The sequence below is a fragment of the Oryctolagus cuniculus genome, chromosome 13, assembly GCF_964237555.1.
Source record: "Oryctolagus cuniculus chromosome 13, mOryCun1.1, whole genome shotgun sequence".
Taxonomy (NCBI): Eukaryota; Metazoa; Chordata; class Mammalia; order Lagomorpha; family Leporidae; genus Oryctolagus; species Oryctolagus cuniculus.
The window spans coordinates 64,496,279-64,519,438 of NC_091444.1; the positions used below are offsets into that span (position 1 = coordinate 64,496,279).

Consider the following 23,160-nt stretch of genomic DNA (forward strand, 5'->3'; position numbering starts at 1 on the left):
TTGGGCTATATCTCACCATTCCCTCCTATCCTGTAGGGTTTCTGATGAGAAGTCTGCTGTGAGTCCAATTAGAGATCCTCTGAGAGTAATCTGACGTTTCTCTCTTGCACATTTTAGAATATTTTCTTTATGTTTCACTGTGGTGAGTTTGATTACAATGTGTCGTGGTGAGGATCTCTTTTGGTCATGTTTATTGGGGGTTCTATGTGCTTCCTGTACTTGGATGTCTCTGTCCTTCTCCAAACCCGGGAAGTTTTCTGTGAAACCCAGGTTTTCTATGTCTTCATGCCTCAATTTATGTAGGTTGTATATGTCCAGGAATCTATCCATTTCTTCTAGGTTTCCCAGTTTGTTGGTATACAGCTCTTTGTATTAATTGCTAATAATTCTTCTTATTTCTGTGGTGTCTGTTGTTACATTTCCTTTTTCATATCTAATTATGTTGATTTGGGTCTTCTCCCTCTTTTTTTTTTTTTTTTTTTTTTGGTTAGTTCATTTTCTCAAAAAAATAGCCCTTCATTTCGCTGATCTCACTAAAAAGGCCTTCTAATCCTTTCTCTCTCTCCATGCCTTCAGGAACTCCTAGAACCCAAATGTTGGATTTTTTAATAGTATCCTGTAGATTCCCGACAATATTTTTTAGATTTCTAATTTCTTCTTTTTTTTTTTTTTGGTTTGACTGTATACTTTCCTGTGTTCTGTCTTCTAAGTCCGATATTTTCTCTTCCAACTCACTGATTCTGTTTTTAAGGCTCTCTAATGTGTTTGTCATTTGATCTATTGAATTCTTCATTTCATTATGATTTCTTGTCACTATCACAGTTTTATGTTCTACTAGTTGATTCCTCCTTAATATTTCATTTTCGCAAGAGAGATTTTCTATCTTGTCCATTAAGGATTTCTGTAGTTCAAGAATTTGTTTTTGAGAACTTCTTAATGTTCTTACCAATTTTTTGAGATCCGCTTCTTGCATTTCTTCTATCTCATCATCTTCATAATCTTGAATTGGGGTGTCTTTTTCATTTGGGGGCATCATAGTGTCTTCCTTGTTCTTGTTACCTGGGTTTCTGCGTTTGTTTGACATTGTGGAGACATTCTTTGGTTTCTTTGCTGTGGTGCTTTTTCTCATTATACTATAACTCTAGATCAAGTGGACTGTCTGCTTTTGATGGATCCTTAGAGGCTGTGATGGGTATGGCCAGAGAGCTCTGGTTCTTCAGGGTTAAGGGTGTGCCAAAGTAGACTCACCCAGATTGTTCTCTCGCATGCTCTTTCTCTCTCTATCTCTTTTTTTTTTTTTTTTTGACTCAGAGGGAAGTAATTCCACACAGCTGAGTGGAATTGAGGGTAGTTGATGTATGAAATCTGGCCCCTGTGGGTATTCGTCTGCTCTACCCTTGGAACCACACAAAGAGTTTATGCAGCCCTCAGTGTGGTCTCAAATTTCTCCACAGTCTCTCACCAGGTTGCCAAGGTTACCGAGTTTGTGTACTCGGTGAGTTCTCTCACCCCCCTTCAGATTTTCACAGTCTCAGTTCATTAGCTCCACACTTTCACTAGGTCCTAACCTCCTGCCATTTCTCCCCACCAGAGTCAGGTTTTTCTGCTTGGCTAATGGCGAGCACCGCTTTACATACATAAAATGCTGCCTGCTCTTTGTCTTGCTTGCTTTGTAAGGTGATTGGAGAGAGAGGCTAGTGTCCATGCCGGTTCCCCTTATTTATTCACTTTTTTCTCTCCTCCAGTCAGCGTGGTGAACTTTCCCCAGCGGGGCTTCAGGCCTCATTCCCTCTAGGCTCTTTCTGCCTTTCCCCGCCAATGTCTCAGGTTACGGGGTTTTTGTCTTACCTCCCCTTCCAGCGCTGGCACACAGACTCTGAGGCTGGGCTTCCACGTGGTGGGCGACCTTGCTCTCCCCGTAGGTCCTCCACATCACATCCACTAGATCCAGAAGAGTTTCCTCGGCAATTTTTTCCTGAGCCTTTTCCTGAGGCTACAGTAACTCCACTTTTATCAAACTATCTTTTCCCAGACTATTGGTGTGCGCCCTCACTATTCCGCCATCTTGGCTCTGCCCCCGAAAGAGGTTTATTTTAATTCATGGTTTTGAAGGATCCAGTCCAAGATTAAGTGACCCCACTGATTTGGCCTCTGGTGATGGCACTATTGCTGGCCGAGTCCTGAGGTAGCACAGAGCATTACATGGCAAGCAGGAGCATGTGGAGCATGTGTCTGTCTACATCTGGTTTTCTAAAGCCACAATGATTAAATCATGAATACTCCACCCCAGCAGCCTAATAAAATTATGTAAATTTAATTTCTGACATTTCTAACTTGGTTATTGGTCTGTTTAGGTTTTCTATGTCTTCATGCCTCAATTTATGTAGGTTGTATATGTCCAGGAATCTATCCATTTCTTCTAGGTTTCCCAGTTTGTTGGTATACAGCTCTTTGTAGTAATTGCTAATAATTCTTTTTATTTCTGTGGTGTCTGTTGTTACATTTCTTTTTTCATATCTAATTATGTTGATTTGGGTCTTCTCCCTCTTTTTTTTTTTTTTTTTGGTTAGTTCATTTTCTCAAAAAAACAGCCCTTCATTTTGCTGATCTTTTCTATTTTTTTCAATTTTGTTTATTTCTTCACTAAGTTTAATTACTTCTTTTGTTCTACTAGTTTTTGGTTTGGTTTCCTGTTGTTTTTCTAGATCCTTGAGATGCCTTGATAGCTCATTTATTTGGTGCCTTTCCAATTTCTTGACGTAGGCACCAATTGCTATGAACTTTCCTCTTAAGACTGCTTTTGCTATATACCATAAGTTTTTTTAAGGGAAAGGGTTTATTGGGGAAAACCCAGCAGACTGGAGGGAAGGGGTGAAGGAAGAAAAAGAAGGAGAGTGTAACAGACAGAAGGAGAGAGAGAGAGGAGAGGAGCTAGCGAGGAGAGAAGAAAGAGATGAGAGAAGAGAGGAGCAAGAGAAGAGAGAGGAACGAAGAGAAGGGAGCAAGAGCTAGCAAGGAGAGAAGAGAGAGGAGAGGAGAGCAGCAAGACAAGAGAACAAGGAGAGAGCCCATAAGTTTTGATATATTGTATTGTCATCTTTATTTGTTTCTAGAATTTTTTTTTAATTCTCTTGATTTCTTCAATGTCTTCAATTTCTTCAGTGTTTTCTTGTAAGCATGGAATATCTTTTTCCATCCTTTCACTTTCATTCTGCATGTATCTTTGTTGGGGAGTTTTGTTTCTTGTAGACAGCAAATAGATGAGTTTTGTTTTTAATCCATTCAACCACTTTGAACCTTTTATCTGGAGAGCTGAGGCCATTTACATTTAAGGTGACTATTAATAAGTAATGACTTGGCCCTGCCAGTTTTCCATAAATATTTCTATTTACTTTGGGTTTCCTTTATATTTTTACTGAAGGATTTTCTGCCTTCACTTTCTTTGTTTCTTTGTTTATTTGTTTCTTTCTTTCTTTCTTTTTTTTTTTTTTTTTTGGACAGGCAGAGAGGACAGTGAGAGAGAGAGACAGAGAGAAAGGTCTTCCTTTTGCCATTGGTTCACCCTCCAATGGCCGCCATGGCTGGCGCGCTGTGGCCAGAACATCGCACTGATCCGAAGGCAGGAGCCAGGTGCTTCTCCTGGTCTCCCATGGGGTGCAGGGCCCAAGGACTTGGGCCATCCTCCACTGCACTCCTGGACCATAGTAGAGAGCTGGCCTGGAAGAGGGGCAACTGGGACAGAATCCAGCACCCCGACCGGGACTAGAACCTGGTGTGCCAGCGCCACAGGCAGAGGATTAGCCTACTGAGCTGCGGTGCCCGCCCTGCCTTCACTTTCTAAAGACCATATTTGGATTGAGTTTCCACTCTCTTAATATCATTAACATAAAACTTGGGGCCATGCCTTTAATGTATCTGCCATTGGGGGACACCCAAATTAATGTCTAAACCATTTCACTAGGGATGAAATTACTGACATATGAAATCTCTGCATTTAATTTTTGATGAGCTACAAGCCTTTTATAAAATAGTTACACCATTTTCATTTCTATCATTGGTGTATGGGCATTTCCATTTCTCCATACCCTCACTAACCTCTATTATTATCTGTGTTTTCAGTTATAGCCACCTGAATAGATGTGAAATGATGTTTTATTGTGGTTTTGTATTTCTCTTATGATTATATCTTTTCATGTGATTATTGTCCATTTGTACATCTTCTTTTCAAATATGTTACCATATTGTAATCAGGTTATTTGTAGTTTTTGCTTAGTGAGCTCTGAGTAATTTATATATTCTAAGAACAAGTGCTTTATCAGAAATATGAGTACAAAATTTTCTACCTTTATGAGGTTTCTCTTCATGTCCTTCATATCAATGAAGCACAAGACTTTTAGGAAGTTTAATTTATCTATTTTTATTTTGTTCCTTGTGCTTTTGATATCATACCAAAGAAACCATTACCAAATTCAAAGTCACAAAAAATTGATCACATTTTTTTTCTAAGAATCTTAGAGTTTTAGCTTACATTTAGGTCTTTGACCTAATTTGAGTTCATTTTTGTGGTATTAGATATAGATTCAAATTATTTCTAACTGTCTCAGCACAATTTGTTGAAAAAGACTTATTTCCCCATAAGAATTGTTTCAAATCTTGTTGAAAGTCAATTGACAACAAATGTACCAGTACATAGATGGACTTTTCAACTCAGTTCCATTGCCCTATATATTTATCCTTATGCTAGAACACATTTTCTTTAATATTACAGCTTAATAGTAAGTTTAAAATCATGAAGTCTTAGTCTTCCCTCTTTGTTCTTCTTTTTCAAGATTGTTTTGGCCATTCTAGGTCTCTTATATTTTCATATGAATTTTAGAATCAGTTTGTCAGTTTCTTCAAAGAAGTCAGTTGGAATTTGTAAATAACTGTATTGAAATTGTAGGTCAATTAGGGGAGTATATTATCTTAATGATATTAAGTCTTCCTATTCATGAACATGGGATGTCTTTCTATTAATATTGCTCTTATTTAATTCCTTTCAATAATGGTAAAACACTTTTCACAGTATAAATTTGTGCTTTTTTTGGTTAAATTCCTAGAGGTTTTCCTTTTTATTGGATGCTATTGCAAATGGAATTGGCTGTGTAATTTTATTTCTGGATTATTTATTGTACTGTATAAAAATATAATTGATTTACCTATATCAACCTTACATACTGTAATGTTGCTGAATTTATTAGTTCTAATTATTTTTAATTGATTCCTTAGGATTTTCTAAATACAAGATCATGTCATTTGTGAACAGATATAGTTTGACTTCTTTCTTTCCAATATAGAGGCCACTTATTTCTTTTTTCTTTCCTAATTTCCCTGGCTAGAACCTCTAGTACAAATGATGAATAGAAATGGAAGCAAATATTCTTGACTTGTTTCTCCTGTTAAAGTAAAACCATTCAGTCTTTAATGTTTTGATCATGAAAGGATAAGGGTTTTTGACAAATACGTTCTCTGTTTAAAATGTGCGTTAGCAAAACAAGAAAGATCAAAGCATGAGATAAAATTAAGTTGTGACTTTGACCCAGAGGGTAATGAAAGATAACTTTTTTGCCACACGGAAGATATTTTAGTTGCACATTAGAAAATTAAACAAATTGTTTTGAATAACACAATTAAAAACATAATCATAGTACAGTTGTCTCAGTGGTAAACAACACTTACATAGTAATAACAATATAAATACTTGATTAAACTAGTAGGTGTGATATTATTCATTTGAGAGAGAGGAAGAAGATGTATTGGAGACATGGTATATGGAAGATACATCTTCATCTGCCATTAAGAAGGCAATAGATACTGTATAAAATTATATTAAAGAGTATTTGAAAAACTTCTTCAAAAAATGAAATAAAGCTTATTTCAGTACAAAAACTTCTGAAATTTATGTGTAGTTTTTCATAATATGTATTTTCTGTGAACTTTTTGAAGATATCACATATTAAGAAATAAGAATATTTATTTGGGAATATGGAGAATATTGGGGGAGAAAAAGCTGTCAGAGTTAAGATTCTTTTCCTTTGGGACTAATGAGTGAGAATCAATGGGGTTAAATATTAACATTTGAATAATATGTGCTTTACCTAGGTTTATGTTTATAAAAGTTAAAATGTATTAAGTGTGAACACTGCTAGGCAGACCAGAGGATGATCGTTTTACTCTTATGTTTAATTTTTCTCTTAGGATCTGGCACATTTTAGTACCGATGACATCAGATGATGTGATAAAGGAGATTAAAGGGAACCAAGTAATTTTTCAAGATTGCTTCGTTGCAGATATGCTTTTTCTGCTAACTTTTCCTTTGGCAACTATTTCTGAGAATCCTGGTTCTTTACCTATCTCTTCACCAGCTGGGAGTCAGCTAATGTCTTCCTGGATGGCCTGTGTTCCTTCATATGTTGTTGTGGTCACTGATAAGGAGACTTTTCAAACAAATGATTCCTTCCGTACTTGGACCAAAATCAGAGTGCCTCCAAACAGTCTGAGTGACAGTGAAAGACAGAATGTAACTGGTGTGAGCCTATTACGGGATGGAATATATTTTCTCATAAATGGCATTCTTTATTTAAAAAATCATCATTCATTTAGAAAACTAGGAAGAAAGCAAAACCTTCCTAGTGGAATTATTGGCATTAAATCAAGAAAATGGTGTTGGGTCAAATATATGTTCAAGGTTAGTAAAATATTACAAACACATATTATAGGAACAATTTAAATTTATTCACTATACCATTTATTCACTGATTCATCAGAGACTATGCTATGCAGCTTTTTGCAGTTATTTTATCTAGGTCTGTAAATAGCTCTATCTTTTTTAAGATTTATTTTATTTATTTGAAAAGCAGAGTTACATAGAGAGAGGGCAAAACAGAGAGTGGTCTTCAATCTATTGTCCCACTCTCCAAATGACCGCAGTGGCAGGAAGTAGACCAATCTGAAGCCACAAGCCAGGAGCTTCGGTATCCCATGTGGATACAGGAACCCAAGCACTTGGGCCATCCTCCACTGGTTTCCCAGGCACGTTAGCAGAGAGCTGTTTTGAAAGTGGGATATCCAGGGTGTGAACCAGCACCCATAAAGGATGCTGGCACTGCAGGCAACGGCTTAACCTGCTGTGCCACAATGTCAGCCCTGGCTCTATCTTTGTGACTCAACTTCTTAGAGGCCTCTTTGCCATAGAGCCATACCTCCAACAACAGGGAATAAAATTAACCATATATGTTATTATGCAGAGTAGGTCAGTCACACTGTGGAAACTCTGTTTTGCAGTCATATAGGCAAAATCTCCCACCCACAAATTTTTCCCAAAGTAAACCTTTTGTGTGCTCTCAAAAATGAATCTTCTATTGAAAAGTGCTAAGATAAGAATATCCTTTAGTTTTCTTATTACAGAACACCTAAAATGCTCCATAAAAATTTAAGTCTTCTTTTAAGTACATTGCTGGGCTTCTAACAAAATTGAGCTCACATTCAAAAATGACTAAAAGCATATGAAGAAAACAAGTGCCATGAGAGTCAACAGGAATAACAGACTAGACTCATTCATGCAAAGACATCAGGTATTGGAATTGATTGAACAGAAAATATGTTTAACAGAGATCTAAATAAATGAAAAACCTAAATAAGGAAAAAATACTCTATCAAATGGCAAGACATAGTAAAACTAAAAATAAGAAAATTATTACAAAAAAATGTAGAATAGTAGCTACCCAGGAAGGGAAAGCTATAGTGATTGGGAGAATAGCAATTTGGGATTTCTGATGATATTCTATATCTTAATATATATTGTCATTCTATGGAATTTTCCTTTGAGATAAATCTGAATTGAATACATTTATATTTTGTAGTTTTTCTATATGTGGATTACATTTCAAAGTTTTTCAAATATAGAAAGATAATTTACAACATTAATTTTTATTATAATTTGGTCATTTATAACATATGCATTTATGGACTAAAATGATGTTATCTTTTATCAATATAATGTGAAATAATTAAAGTAGGCAATGTATCCATTATCTCAAATACTTAACAGTTTTTGTGGCTAGCACATTTGATTTACCCTCTTAGCAAGTTCAAATATACAGAATTTTATTATTAACTAAATTTGCCATGCTGTGCAGTAGAACCCTAAAAAAAAAACACACAAAGTTTAACACCATATTCCTCCCTCAGAGATGTAGTATCCTTTGGTCATTATCTTTCCATTGCATCCATGTCCCAGCCTCTGTAATCACCATTCTGCTAATTATCTACAATTATCCAAAATGATTTGTTTTAGATTCAACATTTACATGAGAACTCACAGTATTTTTCTTTCTGTGCCTGATTTATTTCACTTAGCAATAATATCCTCCAATTTCATGCATGTTGTCACAAATGACAGAATTTCCTTCTTTCTAAAGGCTGAATGAATAGTATTCCACTTGTGTGCGTGTGTGTGTATGTATTACAGGTTCTTCATCCATTCATCTCTTAATGGATACTTAAGTTGAGTATATAACTTGGCTATTGTGAATAGTGCTGCAAATGAAATGAGATATCTTTTTAAAATATTGATTTCTTTCTTTCAGATATAAATTCAGAAAGGAGATTGCTAGATCATATAGTAATTCTGTTTTTAGTTTTTGAGAAGCTTCCAGTTTGCCATAATGGCTTTATGAGGGTACTTTCAAAAGTTCATAGGAAAATTGAATTTAAAATGTTTATTTTGGTGCCAATTTCTTAAACTAATGCATAGTTCTTGCACGATATGCATTTTTCAGGAGCTTTCTAAAGACTTTTTGTATGCATGGATTTTCAATTTTTTTCACCAAAGTAACCTTACATTTTAATTTCTTTTTTTTATTTGACAGGTAAAGTTATAGACAGAGAGCACAGAGAGAAAGGTCTTACTTCCGTTGGTTCACCCCCCAAATGGCCACTTCGGCCGGCGCTGCACCGATCTGAAGCCAGGAGCCAGGTGTCTCCTCCTGGTCTCCCATGTGGGTGCAGGGGCCCAAGCACTTGGGCCATCCTCCACTGCCCTCCTGGGCCACAGCAGAGAGCTGGATTGGAAGAGGAGCAACTGGGACTAGAACCAGCGCCCATATGGGATGCCGGCACCGCAGGCAGAGGATTAACCAAGTGAGCCACGGTGCCGACCCTTTTAATTTCATTTTCTATGAACTTTTGAAAGTACTCCTATAATTGTTTACATTCCCATCAGTGATGTCTCCTTATTCTTACCAACACTTGTTATCTTTCATCCTATTTTTTTTTTAAGATTTATTTATTTGAAAGTCAGGGTTACGGAGATGGAGGGAAAGGGAGAGAGACAGAGGTCTTTGATCTGATGGTTCACTCCCCATATGGCCACAATGGCTGGAACTGGGCCAATCCCAAAGATAGGAGCTTTTTCTAGGTCTCCCACGTGGGTGCAGAGGCCCAAGGACATGGGCCATCTTGTACTGCTTTCCCAGGCCAGAGCTGGATCAGAAGTGGATCAGCTGGGACTTAAATGGGTACCCAAATGGAATGCCGGCACTTCAGGCAGTGGCTTTACCTACTACACCACAGCACCAGCCCTCGTCTTTCATAGTTTTTCTTAAAATCATTACAATAGGTGTGAGATGATTCCTCAATATGTTTTAATTTGCATTTCTCTAAGGCTAGTGATGTTGAACACTTTTTCACAAATGTTGACCATTTGCATGTCTTCCTTGAAGAAATGTCTATTCAGCTTCCTTGTCTATTTTTTAAATTGGACTTTTCATTTTCATACTATTGAGTTATTTGCGTTCCTGCTGTACTTTGAATATTAAACCCTATTGGCTGTATGGCTTACAAACACTTTGTCCCATCTGTAGGTTGTCTCTGCACACTGTCAATTATAGTCCCATTTGTTTATTTTTGCTTCTATTGCCTGCATGTAAGGGGTCAAAGTTTAAAAAAAAAATCCTTGCCCAGACCAGTGTCGTGTAGTTTTTCACCCTCAATGTTTTCTTTTAGTAGTTTTACAGTTTCTGACCTTACACCTTATTTAATGACTTAAAATGACTAAAGTCTTAAATGTAAATCATTAAACTTTATGTAACAAATGAACCCAGATGTAGTTCCTGGATTTTTCTAACCCAGACCTAGCTAGTGTGGTCATTTGGGGAGTGAATCAGCAGATGGAAGATTGGATCTCTCGATCTCTCTCTCTTTCTCTCTCTCTCTTTCTCTCCCCCCCCCCCACTCTGGTCTCTTTCACTCTCTGTCACTCTGCCTTTCAAATAAATAATTAAATAGGTCTTTTTTTTTTTTTTCAAAAAGAAAGAAGAAACATCAACCCAGGACTGTATTTCTAGAGAAAAATGTATTTAAGGAATTAAAGAGAAATAGAAACATTCTCAGATGAGGGGAAACTAAGAAAATATTTTTACCAGCAGAACTGCTTCAAAAAAAAATACCTAATGAAATTCATCATGTAGAAGGGTGGTAGGAAAGTTAAAATTTCAAGAATAAAAAAAAGCAATAGAAATGATACCTATCTGGGTGAATATAATAAGCTATGTTTAAACCCTTAAGTTCCTTAAAATTTGTATGACAAGTGAAAGCAAAACTTAAAACATAAAATATTTTCTGGTGTTTTTCTTTTTCTTTGAGAATCAGAGAAACAGAGGAAGAGAGCTCCCAAATGCTGGTTTACTCTACCAAATGCCTGTGACAGCCAGGGTTGGGCCAAGGCGAAAGCCAGGAATTGAGAACTCAACCCAGATCTTGAATGTGGTGGCAAGAATCCAATTACTTGGGCCATTCCAGGCTCCCAGGCTCTGCATTACCAAGAAGCTAGTTAGGAGACAAAGCTGCATATCAAACCCAGGAACTCTCATATGGGATGTGCACTTCTCGACCAGTGACTTAACTGCTAAGCCAAACTCTCTCCCCTTTGGTGGAGTTTGTAATGTATGTGGATTTAATACATTTGACAATGACAATATAAATGGAGAAGAGAAAAGGAACTATAAGGTAGTGATAGAAATATTAAAGTATCCATTTTAATAGATTATAAAAAGTATGTATTATACTGCAACCCTGAGACAATCAATCCAATAGATAGATTAAAAAATCCAATAGATAAATTAAAATGGAGTACTTAAAAAAATCAAATTATCCACAAGAGGGCAGAAAAGGGAAATGAAAAAAAAAAATCCAGATGCTAAAAATAGAAAACAATATAGTAGAGCTCATATTTATCAATAATTATCTTAAATGTAAATGTTCTTAAAAACCCAGCCTGAGCCGGCGCCGTGGCTCACTAGGCTAATCCTCCGCCTTGCAGTGCCAGCACACCGGGTTCTAGTCCCGGTCGGGGCGCCGGATTCTTTCCCGGTTGCCCCTCTTCCAGGCAAGCTCTCTGCTGTGGCCAGGGAGTGCAGTGGAGGATGGCCCAAGTCCTTGGGCCCTGCACCCCATGGGAGACCAGGATAAGTACCTGGCTCCTGCCATCGGGATCAGCGCGATGCGCCGGCCGCAGCAGCCGTTAGAGGGTGAACCAACGGCAAAAAGGAAGACCTTTCTCTCTGTCTCTCTCTCTCACTGTCCACTCTGCCTGTAAAAAAAAAAAAAAAAACAAAAAAAAAACAAAAAAAACAGCCTGCTGCTTGTTTTGTAAATAAGTTTTATTGGAACACAGCCATACTCAGTTATCTGTGTATTATTGCTGGTTGCTTTTGCATGGCAATAGCACTAATAGAGATTTGAGACTGTGTGACCCATTACTCCTAAAATATTTATTGTTGGACCCTTTATGTTAACAACTTGACCTAATAAAGGTATTTTTAAAAGGCTTATTTATTATTTATTTGAAAGAGTTAGAGAGAGAGGAGAGACAGAGATGGAGAGAGATCTTCCATCCACTTGTTCACTCCCTAAATGGCCACAAATGGCTAAAGCTGAGCCAATCTGAAGCCAGGAGCCAGGAGCATCTTCCAGGTCTCCCACATGGGTGCAAGGGTCCAAGCACTTGGGCCATCTCCCACTGCTTTCCCAGGTATGTTAGAAGGGAGCTAGATCAAAAGTTGAGCAGAGAACAGTAATGTGAATATTGCAGAATAGGGAGGGAGCTCACTGATAGTCCAGGAAAAGATAGTTTAATAAAAGTGGAGATAGTGTAGTCTCAGGGAAGAGGGTAAAAACTGCAGAGGAAACTCTTCCAGAATTAGAGGGGCATGATGGATCTACGTGGAGGACATGGGCACCTACGGCTCAGGAGCCCAGCTGCCAAGAGCCTCCACACCAGTGCTGGAAAGAGAGGTGAGGTGAAACTGTAGTAGCCCAAGACACTGGCAGAAAAGCAGCAGGAAGAGCCTAGAGGGAACGAGGCTTGAAGCTCCATGGGGGAAAGTACACCAGCCTAACTAGAGGAGAGAAAAAAATAAAAGGGACAGTTCAGACATGATTCTCTCCACACACCTTACAAAGGCTTGAGATACAATAGAGCAGGTGCCATTTTGGATATATGTAACAGCTGCGCCAGCTTGGGGCTGTGCCTGCCCTCAACCAAACAGAAAAACCTGACTCTGGTGAGGAGTAATAACAGGAGACTAAGACCTAGTGAATGTGTGGAGCTTGTGAACTGGGACTATGAAAAAAAAAAACTGAGGGTGTGTGGGAGAACTCATGGTGTAGCTGAGACGTAAGTAGTCTCAGTGGGAGACACCACAAACTCGGGTGGCTTTGGCTACCTGGTGAGAGACATTGCAGGGGAATCTGAGCTTACACTGAGGACTGCACAGATCCTTTGTGTGGTCCTTTGGACAGAGCAGACAAATATTATACCCACTGGGGCTAGCACTCAGGCACTGATTGCCATCGAGGAGAAGAGCTCAGCTGAGTGGAATTACTTCCCTTCCGAATAAAAAAAAGAGAGAAGATTTACCATGCCAAACCTGGGTGTGTCACCTTTGGCACACCTTTAACCCTGAAGAACTGAACAGAGTTGTCTGGCCACACACACCACAAGCCTCTAAAGATTCACCAAAAGCAGACAGTCCAGTTAATCTAGAGTCAGAGTATAATGAGAAAAGCCACCACAGAAAAAAAAAAAAAAAAGAAGAAGAAGAAGAAACCAAAGAATATCTCCACAGTGCCAAACACAAACAACAAATGCAAAAACTCAGGAAACAAGAACAAGGAAGACATCATGATGCTCCCAAATGACCATGACACTCCAATACAAGATTATGAGATGATGAGATAGAAGAAATGCAAGAAACAGAATTCAAAAATTTATAAGAACATTTAGAAGTTATCAAAAACAAATGCATGAATTACAGAAATCCATACAGAACATGACAGAAAAATCTCTTGTGAAAATTAAATCTTGAAGAATCAAAATGAAATGAGGAATTTAGTAGAACATGGAATTGAGATATTGAAGAGAAATCAAAATGAAATGAGAAATTCAATAGAACAAGTAAAAAACACATTTGAGAGCCTTAAAAACATAATCAGTGAGTTGGAAGAGAAAATATCGGACTTAGAAGACAGAACACAGGAAAGTATACAGTCAAACAAAAAAAAAGAAGAGGAAATTATAAATCTAAAAATATCGTCGGGAATCTACAGGATACTATTAAAAAATCCCACATTCGGGTTCTAGGAGTTCCTGAAGGCATGGAGAGAGAGAAAGGATCAGAAGGCCTTTTTAGTGAGATACTAGCAGAAAACTTCCCGGGTTTGGAGAAGGACAGAGACATCCAAGTACAGGAAGCACATAGAACCCCCAATAAACATGACCAAAAGAGATCCTCACCACGACACATTGTAATCAAACTCACCACAGTGAAACATAAAGAAAATATTCTAAAATGTGCAAGAGAGAAACGTCAGATTACTCTCAGAGGATCTCTAATTGGACTCACAGCAGACTTCTCATCAGAAACCCTACAGGCTAGGAGGGAATGGTGAGATATAGCCCAAGTACTAAGAGAAAAAAACTGCCAGCCCAGAATAGTATATCCTGCAAAGCTCTCATTTGTGAATGAAGGTGAAATGAAGACCTTTCATAGCAAACAGAAATTGAAAGAATTTGTTGCCACTCGTCCAGCCCTGCAAAAGATGCTTAAAGATGTGTTACACACAGAAACAAAGAAACATGGCCATCAATACAAAAGAAGGTAAAGGAAGAAAATCTCTCAGTAAAAGATCACAGGAAGTTCAAAACATATATTAGAAAATATCTTGGCCGGCGCTGTGGCTCACTAGGCTAATCCTCCACCTTGCGGCGCAGGCACACCGGGTTCTAGTCCTGGTTGGGGCGCCAGATTCTGTCTCGGTTGCCCCTCTTCCAGGCCAGCTCTCTGCTGTGGCCAGGGAGTGCAGTGGAGGATGGCCCAAGTCCTTGGGCCCTGCACCCCATGGGAGACCAGGATAAGTACCTGACTCCTGCCATCGGATCAGCATGGTGCGCCGGCCGCTGTGGCCATTGGAGGGTGAACCAACGGCAAAGGAAGACCTTTCTCTCTGTCTCTCTCTCTCACTGTCCACTCTGCCTGTCAAAAAAAAAAAAAAAAAAAGAAAGAAAGAAAGAAAAAAAGAAAATATCTTTGGCAAATGGCAGGGCAAAGTCACTACTTATCAATAATCACATTGAATGTAAATGGTCTCAACTCTCCAATTAAAAGACACAGTTTGGCTGAATGGATTAAGGAACAAAACTGATCTATTTGCTGCTTACAAGAAACACCTCTTTCCAACAAAGATACATACAGACTGAAAGTGAAAGGTTGGAAAAAGATATTCCATGCCAACAGAAACCAAAAAAGAGCTGGAGTAGCCATCTTAATATCAGGCAAAATAAACTTTAACACAAAAACTGTTAAGAGAGACAAAGAGGGGCACTATATAGTGATTAAGGGATCAATTCAACAGGAAGATGTAACTATTATAAACTTATATGCACCTAATTACAGGGCACCAGATTATTTAAAAGATATGTTAAGGAACTTAAAAGGAGCCTTAGATTCCAATACAATAGTACTGGGGTCTTCAATACTCCACTCTCAGAAATAGACAGATCAACCAGACAGAAGATCAACAAGGAAACAGCAGATTTAATCGACACTATAGCCCAAATGGATTTAACATATCTACAGAACTTTTCATCCTACACTTAAAGAATACACATTCTTCTCAGCAGTACATGGAACCTACTCTAGGATTGACCACATACTAGGCCATAAAGCAAGTCTCAGCAAATTCAAAAGAATCGAAATCATACCATGCATCTTCTCAGATCACAATGGAATGAAGCTGGAAATTAGCAATTCAAGAATCCCTAGAGCATATGCAAACACATGGAGACTGAACAACATGCTCCTAAATGAACAGTGGCTCATAGAAGAAATCAAAAGAGAAATCAAAAACTTTCTGGAAGTAAATGAGGATAACAACACAACATATCAAAACTTATGGGATACAGCAAAAGGTAGAGAAACAATCCAAATGACCATTGATGAATGAATACAGAAAATGTAATAAAAACAGACAATGAAATAGTAAAATAGTATTCAGAAAATGGCATTTAAACAATTGGCAGATAGAGGTCACCTGTTCATAACCCCCACAACAAGAATTCTGCACCCATCCACAGACAAAATTCTTACTGTAGGAGCCTTGAGATTCAGGTAGAAGGCTGTGGAAATCTGGTGAAACCTAAGACCTAAGAGGATCATATCCAGAATGCAGGCCTGCACCTGGGAGACAGATGACAATAAGCCTAGAAATGGCCCAGTTCTCCCAAGGATATTGGCTACAGCCTTTTTTTTTTTTTTTTTTTTTTTTTTTTTTTTTTTTTTGTAGCCAAAACCATCTGCCAGGGGTTCTAGGAGGAATCCTATGTACCAACACCTCAGCAGAAGGCAAACCTGCGTGTTGACATCAGCCTTGGCATTGACTGTTGGTGTTTTCCTATGGCTCAGCTCCAACTTTCCTCAGATGTGACCCAAGCTTAGTTCTTGCACAATGATCCAAATTTGCCTGTAACTCACAGCCTATCTGTCTGAACCTCCATGACAGACTTGTCAGCCTGCATCCCACAACAGATTTTTTGGAAGTCCAGTCTAGTTCTAGTCCCTCTTTCAGAATTATCCCACCTATGTAGGAAACTGCTTGGAAATGTATACCCATGTAAGCCACTGAAATGGGCTCACAGGCCTCTGTTGCGTGGTGGATTCTGATTCTGAAGGGGGTTCCTGTCTTGGCTCCAATCATTTTCATGGTATTTGGCAAACTGTCTTGCACGTGCATGAAACTGTTAAGAGATATGCCCCTGTGAGGGCTGCCAGAGCAGGCTTGCTGTCCTACAGCAGATCCTAAGGGGGCCCAATCTGAGTTCTACCTCCTCCTGATGAAACTGAGCAGCTTTCATGCCTGTGCAGGGAACTGTGGACACATATACTCATCTGGGCCACCAAGACCAGCTCTCTGAGCTCAGGTTCCTGGTTTGCTTCCCCATACATCCCGGGTGTCCTCCTTGGGTCTTTCCCTGGGTCATCCAGACTGGGACACTGTTTCACCTCAGAGTCCTTGTAAGACTTGGGGAAACTTGGGCTTATGAGAGCTATACTTCTAAAATAGTTGCAGTGGTCACGGGCTTAGAAAACACAAGCCAATCTCCTCAGAACTTATGAAAAGACTTAGTGAAGAAGAAAAAGCACAAAGAAAGCCAAATGTTGGAGGCTGAAATTGATACCTATTTTTCCAATCAATAGACATCAATGCATGCCTGCAATCAAGAGCAAGCAGAGAAATATGACCTAAGCAGAGTGACAATGTGTCAGCAACTGACACCAATGCAATGGAGATATATGATCACTCAGGCAAAAAATTCAAAACAGCTGTTTTAAGGAAGTTAGGTGAACTTTAAGAAAACAGAAAAACTAGAAAATTTTCCAATTTAACAGACATTGAAATAATTTTAAAATGTCTAATGGCTCTTTTACGATTTGGACACTAAAGAATGGGTCTTGCAAAGAAGGGTGGTGAGAAGAAAAAGGACTCTTCTGCCATAATGAGGTGGTGACCAGTGAGTGCACTGTCAGCATTCACAGGCACATCCATGGAGTGGGCTTCAAGAAGCATGCACCTCAGACACTCAAGGAGATCTGGGAATTTGCCATAAAGGAAATGGAAACTCCAGATGCGCATCGATACCAGATCGACAAAGCTGCCTAAGCCAAAAGAACAAGAAATGTCCCACACCACATCCATGTCAGGTTGTCCAGAGAACATAACGAGGATGAATATTCACCAAATAAGCTGTACACTTTGGGTACCTATTTATCCATCACTACCTTCAAAATTCTGCAGACAGTCATGTGGATGATAACTGTTAATAGTCAAATTTATAAAACTGCAAAAAAAAAAAAAAAGAAATACTGGAGCAAAAAATTGCAATGAATAAAATGAAAGATGTAATAAAAATCAGTAACAGCAGAAATGATACAACAGAAGAATCTGTGAACTCAAAGACAGGTTATTTGAAAATATACATTCATTGAAAATAAGAAAAAGGAATGAAAAATGCCTATGGGATTTATGGTATAGTGTTAAAAAAGCAAATGTGCAAGTCATTAGTGTTTAAATGAGTAGAGAAAGGGGCCATCACTGTGGTGTATTAGGCCAAGCCTCTGCCTGCTGTGTCAGTATCCCATATGGATACAGTTTGTGTCCTGGCTACTCCACTTATGATCCAGTTCTTGGGAAACGCAGCAGAAGATGGCCCAGTGGGAGACCCAAATGAAGTTCCTGGCTTCTCGCTTTGGCCTAGCCCAGCCCTGGCCATTGCGACTGATGTGCTTTAGAAATTTTAAAGATTTATAAAAATAATATATAAAGGAATATAGCTACTGAAAAATTAATTTTGGGGCCAGCGCTGTGGTGCAGCGGTTAAAGCCCTGGCCTGAGGCACCAGCATCCCATATGAGCGCCGGTTCTAGTCCCGGCTGCTCCGCTTTCAATCCAGCTCCCTGCTATGGCCAGGGATAACAGTGGAAGATGGCCCAAGCCCTTGGGCCCCCATACTCACATGGGAGACCCGGAAGAAGTGCCCGACTCTTGGCTTCAGATTGGCGCAGCTCTGACCATTGCGGCCATCTGGGGAGTGAACCAGCAGGTGGAAGACCTATCTCTCTATCTCTACCTCTATCTCTAACTCTTTCAAATAAATAAAATTAATCTTAAAAAAAAAAGAAAAGGTTAATTTTATGACTATGTGTAATACCTTTCTATTTAATATATATGCCTGAGGTATTATTCAGAAATACGCTAAAACAAAAGTAAACCTTAGTGGCTACTATTTTTTATTTTTTAATGTAAATTAGGAGACAAGAATAGTTAAAATAGGAATAGTTAGAGCTCTCCCAACAATCAAAGATTTTTCTCCTTATTTTTAATTTTTTTTTTTTTTTTTTTTTTTTTTTTTTTTTTTTTTTTTTTACAGAATAAAGGAAGAAGAAGCCGTATGGTAGTTTGGACAGAAAATGAAATTTACCTCGGATACTCTTCCTTTAAATACTTTCAAGTAGGAACCATAAATGAACTGAAAAGTCTTCTACATGTGTCGCCAGCTGCCACTCTGAGGATACACAACATTGAGTATTCGGCACATCCTGTGGAACTTGCTGTGTTTTTAAGTTACTGTATCACATGCACTGTCACCAACAAGATTTGCATGGTGATATATAATGAAGATTTAAGACAGTGGGTGTTCCAAGACTTTGCACTAGATATCCCTGTTGACAGTTTTTTAGTTCCTCATTTTTTGTTTTCATCATTGCCAGAATTAGTACTCAGGGACAGACATACTATCTATTATTGTTACCAAAATTTCACTGTTACTGGAATTGTACAGACCACTGCAGGACATGGAAATCTGTCATTATTATCAGATAACAGCATTATTCATGACATTTTTACAGGTGAGACATTCTCATTCTGCTAAAATTATTCTAAATTTCACTGTATACTTTATGTTTTTGGTTTTGTTTCGTTTTGTTTGTTTTTGTTTTTGTTTTTGACAGGCAGAGTTAGACAGTAAGAGAGAGAGAGACAGAGAGAAAGGTCTCCCTTTTCCGTTGGTTCACCCCCCAAATGGCCGCCACAGCCAGCGCACTGCAGCTGGTGAGCTGCACCGATCCGAAGCCAGGAGCCAGGTGCTTCCTCCTGGTCTCCCATGAGGGCGCAGGGCCCAAGCACTTGGGTCATCCTCCACTGCCTTCCCGGGCCATAGCAGAGAGCTGGACTAGAAGAGAGGCAACCGGGAAAGAATCTGGCACCCCGACCGGGACTAGAACCCGGGGTACCGGCATTGCAGGCGGAGGATTAGCCTAGTGAGCCACGGCGCTGGCCCACTCTATACTTTATGAAGATGTAATCATTTTAAATACACAAATATATGATGCTTGTTAGTAGGTAAAGGTGCACATTTTACCACCTACAAAAGAATACTTCTTGATTTTAAATTCAATTAACACTAACTAGGATATCACACAGACACGTGGCCAACTGGAGTCCTTTTTCCCAGAGCTTTATTTTGGTCAGTCAGCAGGTACTAATTCAACAATTGACATGGGCATCATCTGTATAGGAGCTGCTGTGGTGTTGTGTTAGTCCCCTAGGATTACCATACAAGTACCACAAACCAAGCTGTGTAAAATCGCAGAAATATATTCTCTCAGGTTCTGGAGGCCAGAGGTCAGAAATCAAGATGTTGCTGGGGTCCTATTCCCCCTGGAGCCTGTGGGGGAATCTTTTCTTGCCTCTTCCTGGTTTACAGTGGCTGCCTGGTGATCCGTGCCCTTTTTGGCTGGCAGCTGCATCATTCCAGCCCCTGCCCTGTCCTCACATGGCCTTCTCCATGTGTGTCTCTGTCTTCACGTGGCCATCTTGTTGTAAGCATACCAGTTATATTAGAGTAAGGGCCCACCCTACTCCAATATGACTTGATCCACACTACATCTGTCATGAACCTATTTCCAAATAAGGTCACACTCTGACGTAGGAACCAGGGCTAGAACTTCTTCCACATCTCTTTTTGAAGGGACATAGTTCAAGCCACAATGCATTATTTTTTTTTTTTTTTTTTGACAGGCAGAGTGGATAGTGAGAGAGAGAGATTGAGAGAGAAAGAGAGAGAGAAAGGTCTTCCTTTGCCGTTGGCTCACCCTCCAATGGCCGCTGTGGCCGGCGCACCACGCTGATCCGAAGGCAGGAGCCAGGTGCTTCTCCTGGTCTCCCATGGGGTGCAGGGCCCAAGCACTTGGGCCATCCTCCACAATGCATTATACTAGCTTTAGGTAGAACTGTATTCAAATCTGCAAGCATTTAATTTCTCTTAAGCCTCAGTTTTCTAATCTGTTTGTTATGAATTGAACAGAATTTGGCTCCACAAGCTCATGCAGCTTTTTAAACTCTGATTTCTTATGTTAAGGTTGATGGATTAAGGGTGGAGGCTTGGTATTATTATGGTGTCTGAGAGGTGGATCTGATGGGAGGGCTTCAGGTCCCTGAGGGCGTGCCCCCAGAAGGTAGCTCTCACAGGAGGACTGGTTATTTCAGCCGAGGTTAGCCTAGTTTCTCTCTGTGTCTCCTGTGGTCATTCTACCACATCTGCTCCCCACTGCGACCTTCTGCCGGATGCCACACTAATGGGAGTGCCACCCTGCGCTCTGAGCCAGATCAACCTCCTCTTCCCAAGAAACTCTCCTCAGGTATTTTAGTTGCAGTAACAGAAGGCTGACTGATATAATACAGAACTGGCATGTTCATGTGGTAAGGGATTGTATAAAATGTACTTAAAGAATGCTTGGCAGGTGTCATTGTTTCTGATTTTATTTTGTAAGGTGGTCTACTAGGAGACACAAAGAAACTGACCCTCAAGGAATCTATTTAGGAGACAGAACAACCATAGAATTTAAAGAAAATATCACTGTAATTTTAACCACTTTTTTTTTCCAAGAGGAGTTTTATTGATGGCTTTGGTTCATTCCCTTCCAAAAGACCAAATGAAGTGAACAGTGGTAACCTTTAGATTTTATTGTCTTCATAACAAAACAGAAGACAAAGATTAGAACTGGATCACTTGCCCCTTTCTCTTCTTATCTCCTCCCAATTCAAAGTGTTTACATCTCTTAATAGCCAACATTCTCTTGGATCTGCAGTTGGGCTCCACACACTCAAGCCTCAGCACAATCTTCTTTGTAGTTTTAGCCTTTTTCCGGAAAATCGGCTTAGTCTGTCCCCCATAGCCACTCTGCTTCCTATCATAACGCCGCTTTCCCTGGGCATACAGAGAGTCTTTGCCCTTTTTATACTGTGTCACCTTGTGGGGCTGGTGCTTGCCACACTTCTTACAGAAGGTCCGGCGGGTTTTCGGAACGTTCACCATGTTGCCGGAACGCTATCGGCTCGGAAAGAAAACAACCACTTTTTCTTGACCCCATATTACCCTTCAAGTCTCAACAATTCAATTTTCTGCTCCTCTTTACAACAAAAGTCTGCGAAATATTGCTACAATCTCTCTCATTCTTTTCCTTCTCTTTTTATTTTGAAAGACTTATTTATTTGAAAGTCAGAGTTACAGAGAGATGGAAGGAGAGACAGAGAGAGATCTTCCATCTGCTGTTCATTCCCGAAACAACAGCAATGGCCAGGGCTGGGCCAGGCCGAAGCCAGGAAACAGGAGCTTCTTCCGTGTCTCCTACATGGGTGCAGGGGCTCAAGGACCTGGACTGTTAGGGTCTGAAAAAGCCCACCACCCGAGGAACGACTCCAAGAGACTTTTCTCTCATGCAACCAGCAAAGGGTTAAAGATTTATTGATTATCCAGCATGCTGGGGCTGTCTGATCATACATGAGCAGAGCAGCCCCAAATAACCAAAGGTTAGGGTTTATAAAGGCAAAAACCGCAAAACCGGGAAGGGGGGAATACACGGTTGCTATGCATGGTTGCTATACACAGTTGCTAAGATCAAAAGAGAGTACATAAAATCAAAAGAGAGAGGGGTATTATGGGGGGGAAGCCATTGTAATCCATAAGCCGTACTTTGGAAATTTATATTCATTAAATAAAAGTTAAAAAAATAAAAAAAGAGAGAGTATGTGGTTACTGGGGTCAACATAACCTAAAACCTAAGTGAAATTAATATTTATCATAATCTTGACAATATCAGTTACAATCTTACAATTAGAATTAGGACTTGACATTAATGTAAGACACAGACAAATCACATCTTCATTATTAGCCCAGGTAACCTAGGTGCAACCTTTTTACTTTTAAGCTTGAGCAATCATGCTAGGGGGTTTTTGTGCTCTGCCAAGGGTGATGTAGTGCACTGCTATTGTCCGACTATTTGAGATCATAGTTTCAGACCAGAGTCTCACGGTGGGGGGGTGCTTTCTCAGAATGGAGTCTCAAGTGCTCCAAAATGGAGTCCCTACTGTCAAGGTGCTACTTCACTCTGTCTTATTTTTACAGCTGTACCAGGAAGGTTTAAACCTGTAAGCTTAAGCTTAACTTTTTACACCCGCACATATACAATTTTAACTCTTCAGGACCATCCTCCTCTGCCTTCCCAGGCCATTAGCAGGGAGTTGAATGTGAAGTGGAGCAGCCAGGACTCTAACTAGCACCCATATAAGATGCCAGTGCTGCAGATGGCAGCTTAATTTGCTGTGCTGGCCTGCCTGCCTGCCTGCCTTCCTTCCTTCCTTCCTCCCTTCCTTACTTCCTCCCTCCCTCCCTCCCTCTCTTTGTTTCTTAAAATTTGTTTATTTGAAAGTCAGAGAGGGAAAGACAGAGAGATCTTCCATCCACTGGTTGGTTCACTTTCCAGGTGGCCTCAGTTGTTGGGGCTGGACCAGGCTGAAGCTGAGAGTCAGGAGCTTCTTCCGGTTCTGCTATGTGGGTGCAGGGGCCCAAGCATTTGGGCCATCCTCCGCTGATTTCCCAGGCATATTAGCAGGGAGCTGGATCAGAAGTGGAGCAGCCAGGACTTGAACCTGTGCCCATATGGGATGCCAGCGCCACAGGCGGCAGCTTTACCCGCTGTATCACAGTGCCAGCGCTTCCCCACCTCA

At 39.8% G+C, this 23,160-nt stretch overlaps 2 protein-coding genes and 1 pseudogene across 4 annotated transcripts in view; 2 read left to right on the plus strand and 1 right to left on the minus strand.

The window, feature by feature from the left end:
- CATSPERE (catsper channel auxiliary subunit epsilon) overlaps positions 1-23,160 on the plus strand; it is a 179,284-nt gene that overhangs the window by 74,825 nt on the left and 81,299 nt on the right. For all 3 annotated transcript variants that reach the window (XM_070055618.1, XM_070055617.1, XM_070055616.1), the window contains 2 exons: positions 6,238-6,727; positions 18,524-19,001. In XM_070055618.1, the coding sequence (XP_069911719.1) occupies positions 6,238-6,727; positions 18,524-19,001 (968 nt within the window). The remainder of the gene's footprint in view (positions 1-6,237; positions 6,728-18,523; positions 19,002-23,160) is intronic.
- LOC103351012 (large ribosomal subunit protein eL31-like) lies at positions 15,865-18,500 on the plus strand (annotated as a pseudogene).
- Positions 21,088-21,835, minus strand: LOC100350675 (large ribosomal subunit protein eL42). Its single transcript, XM_002717643.5, has one exon. It carries the CDS (start codon positions 21,467-21,469, stop codon positions 21,149-21,151), a length of 321 nt encoding a protein of 106 aa, XP_002717689.3. The 5' UTR covers positions 21,470-21,835; the 3' UTR covers positions 21,088-21,148.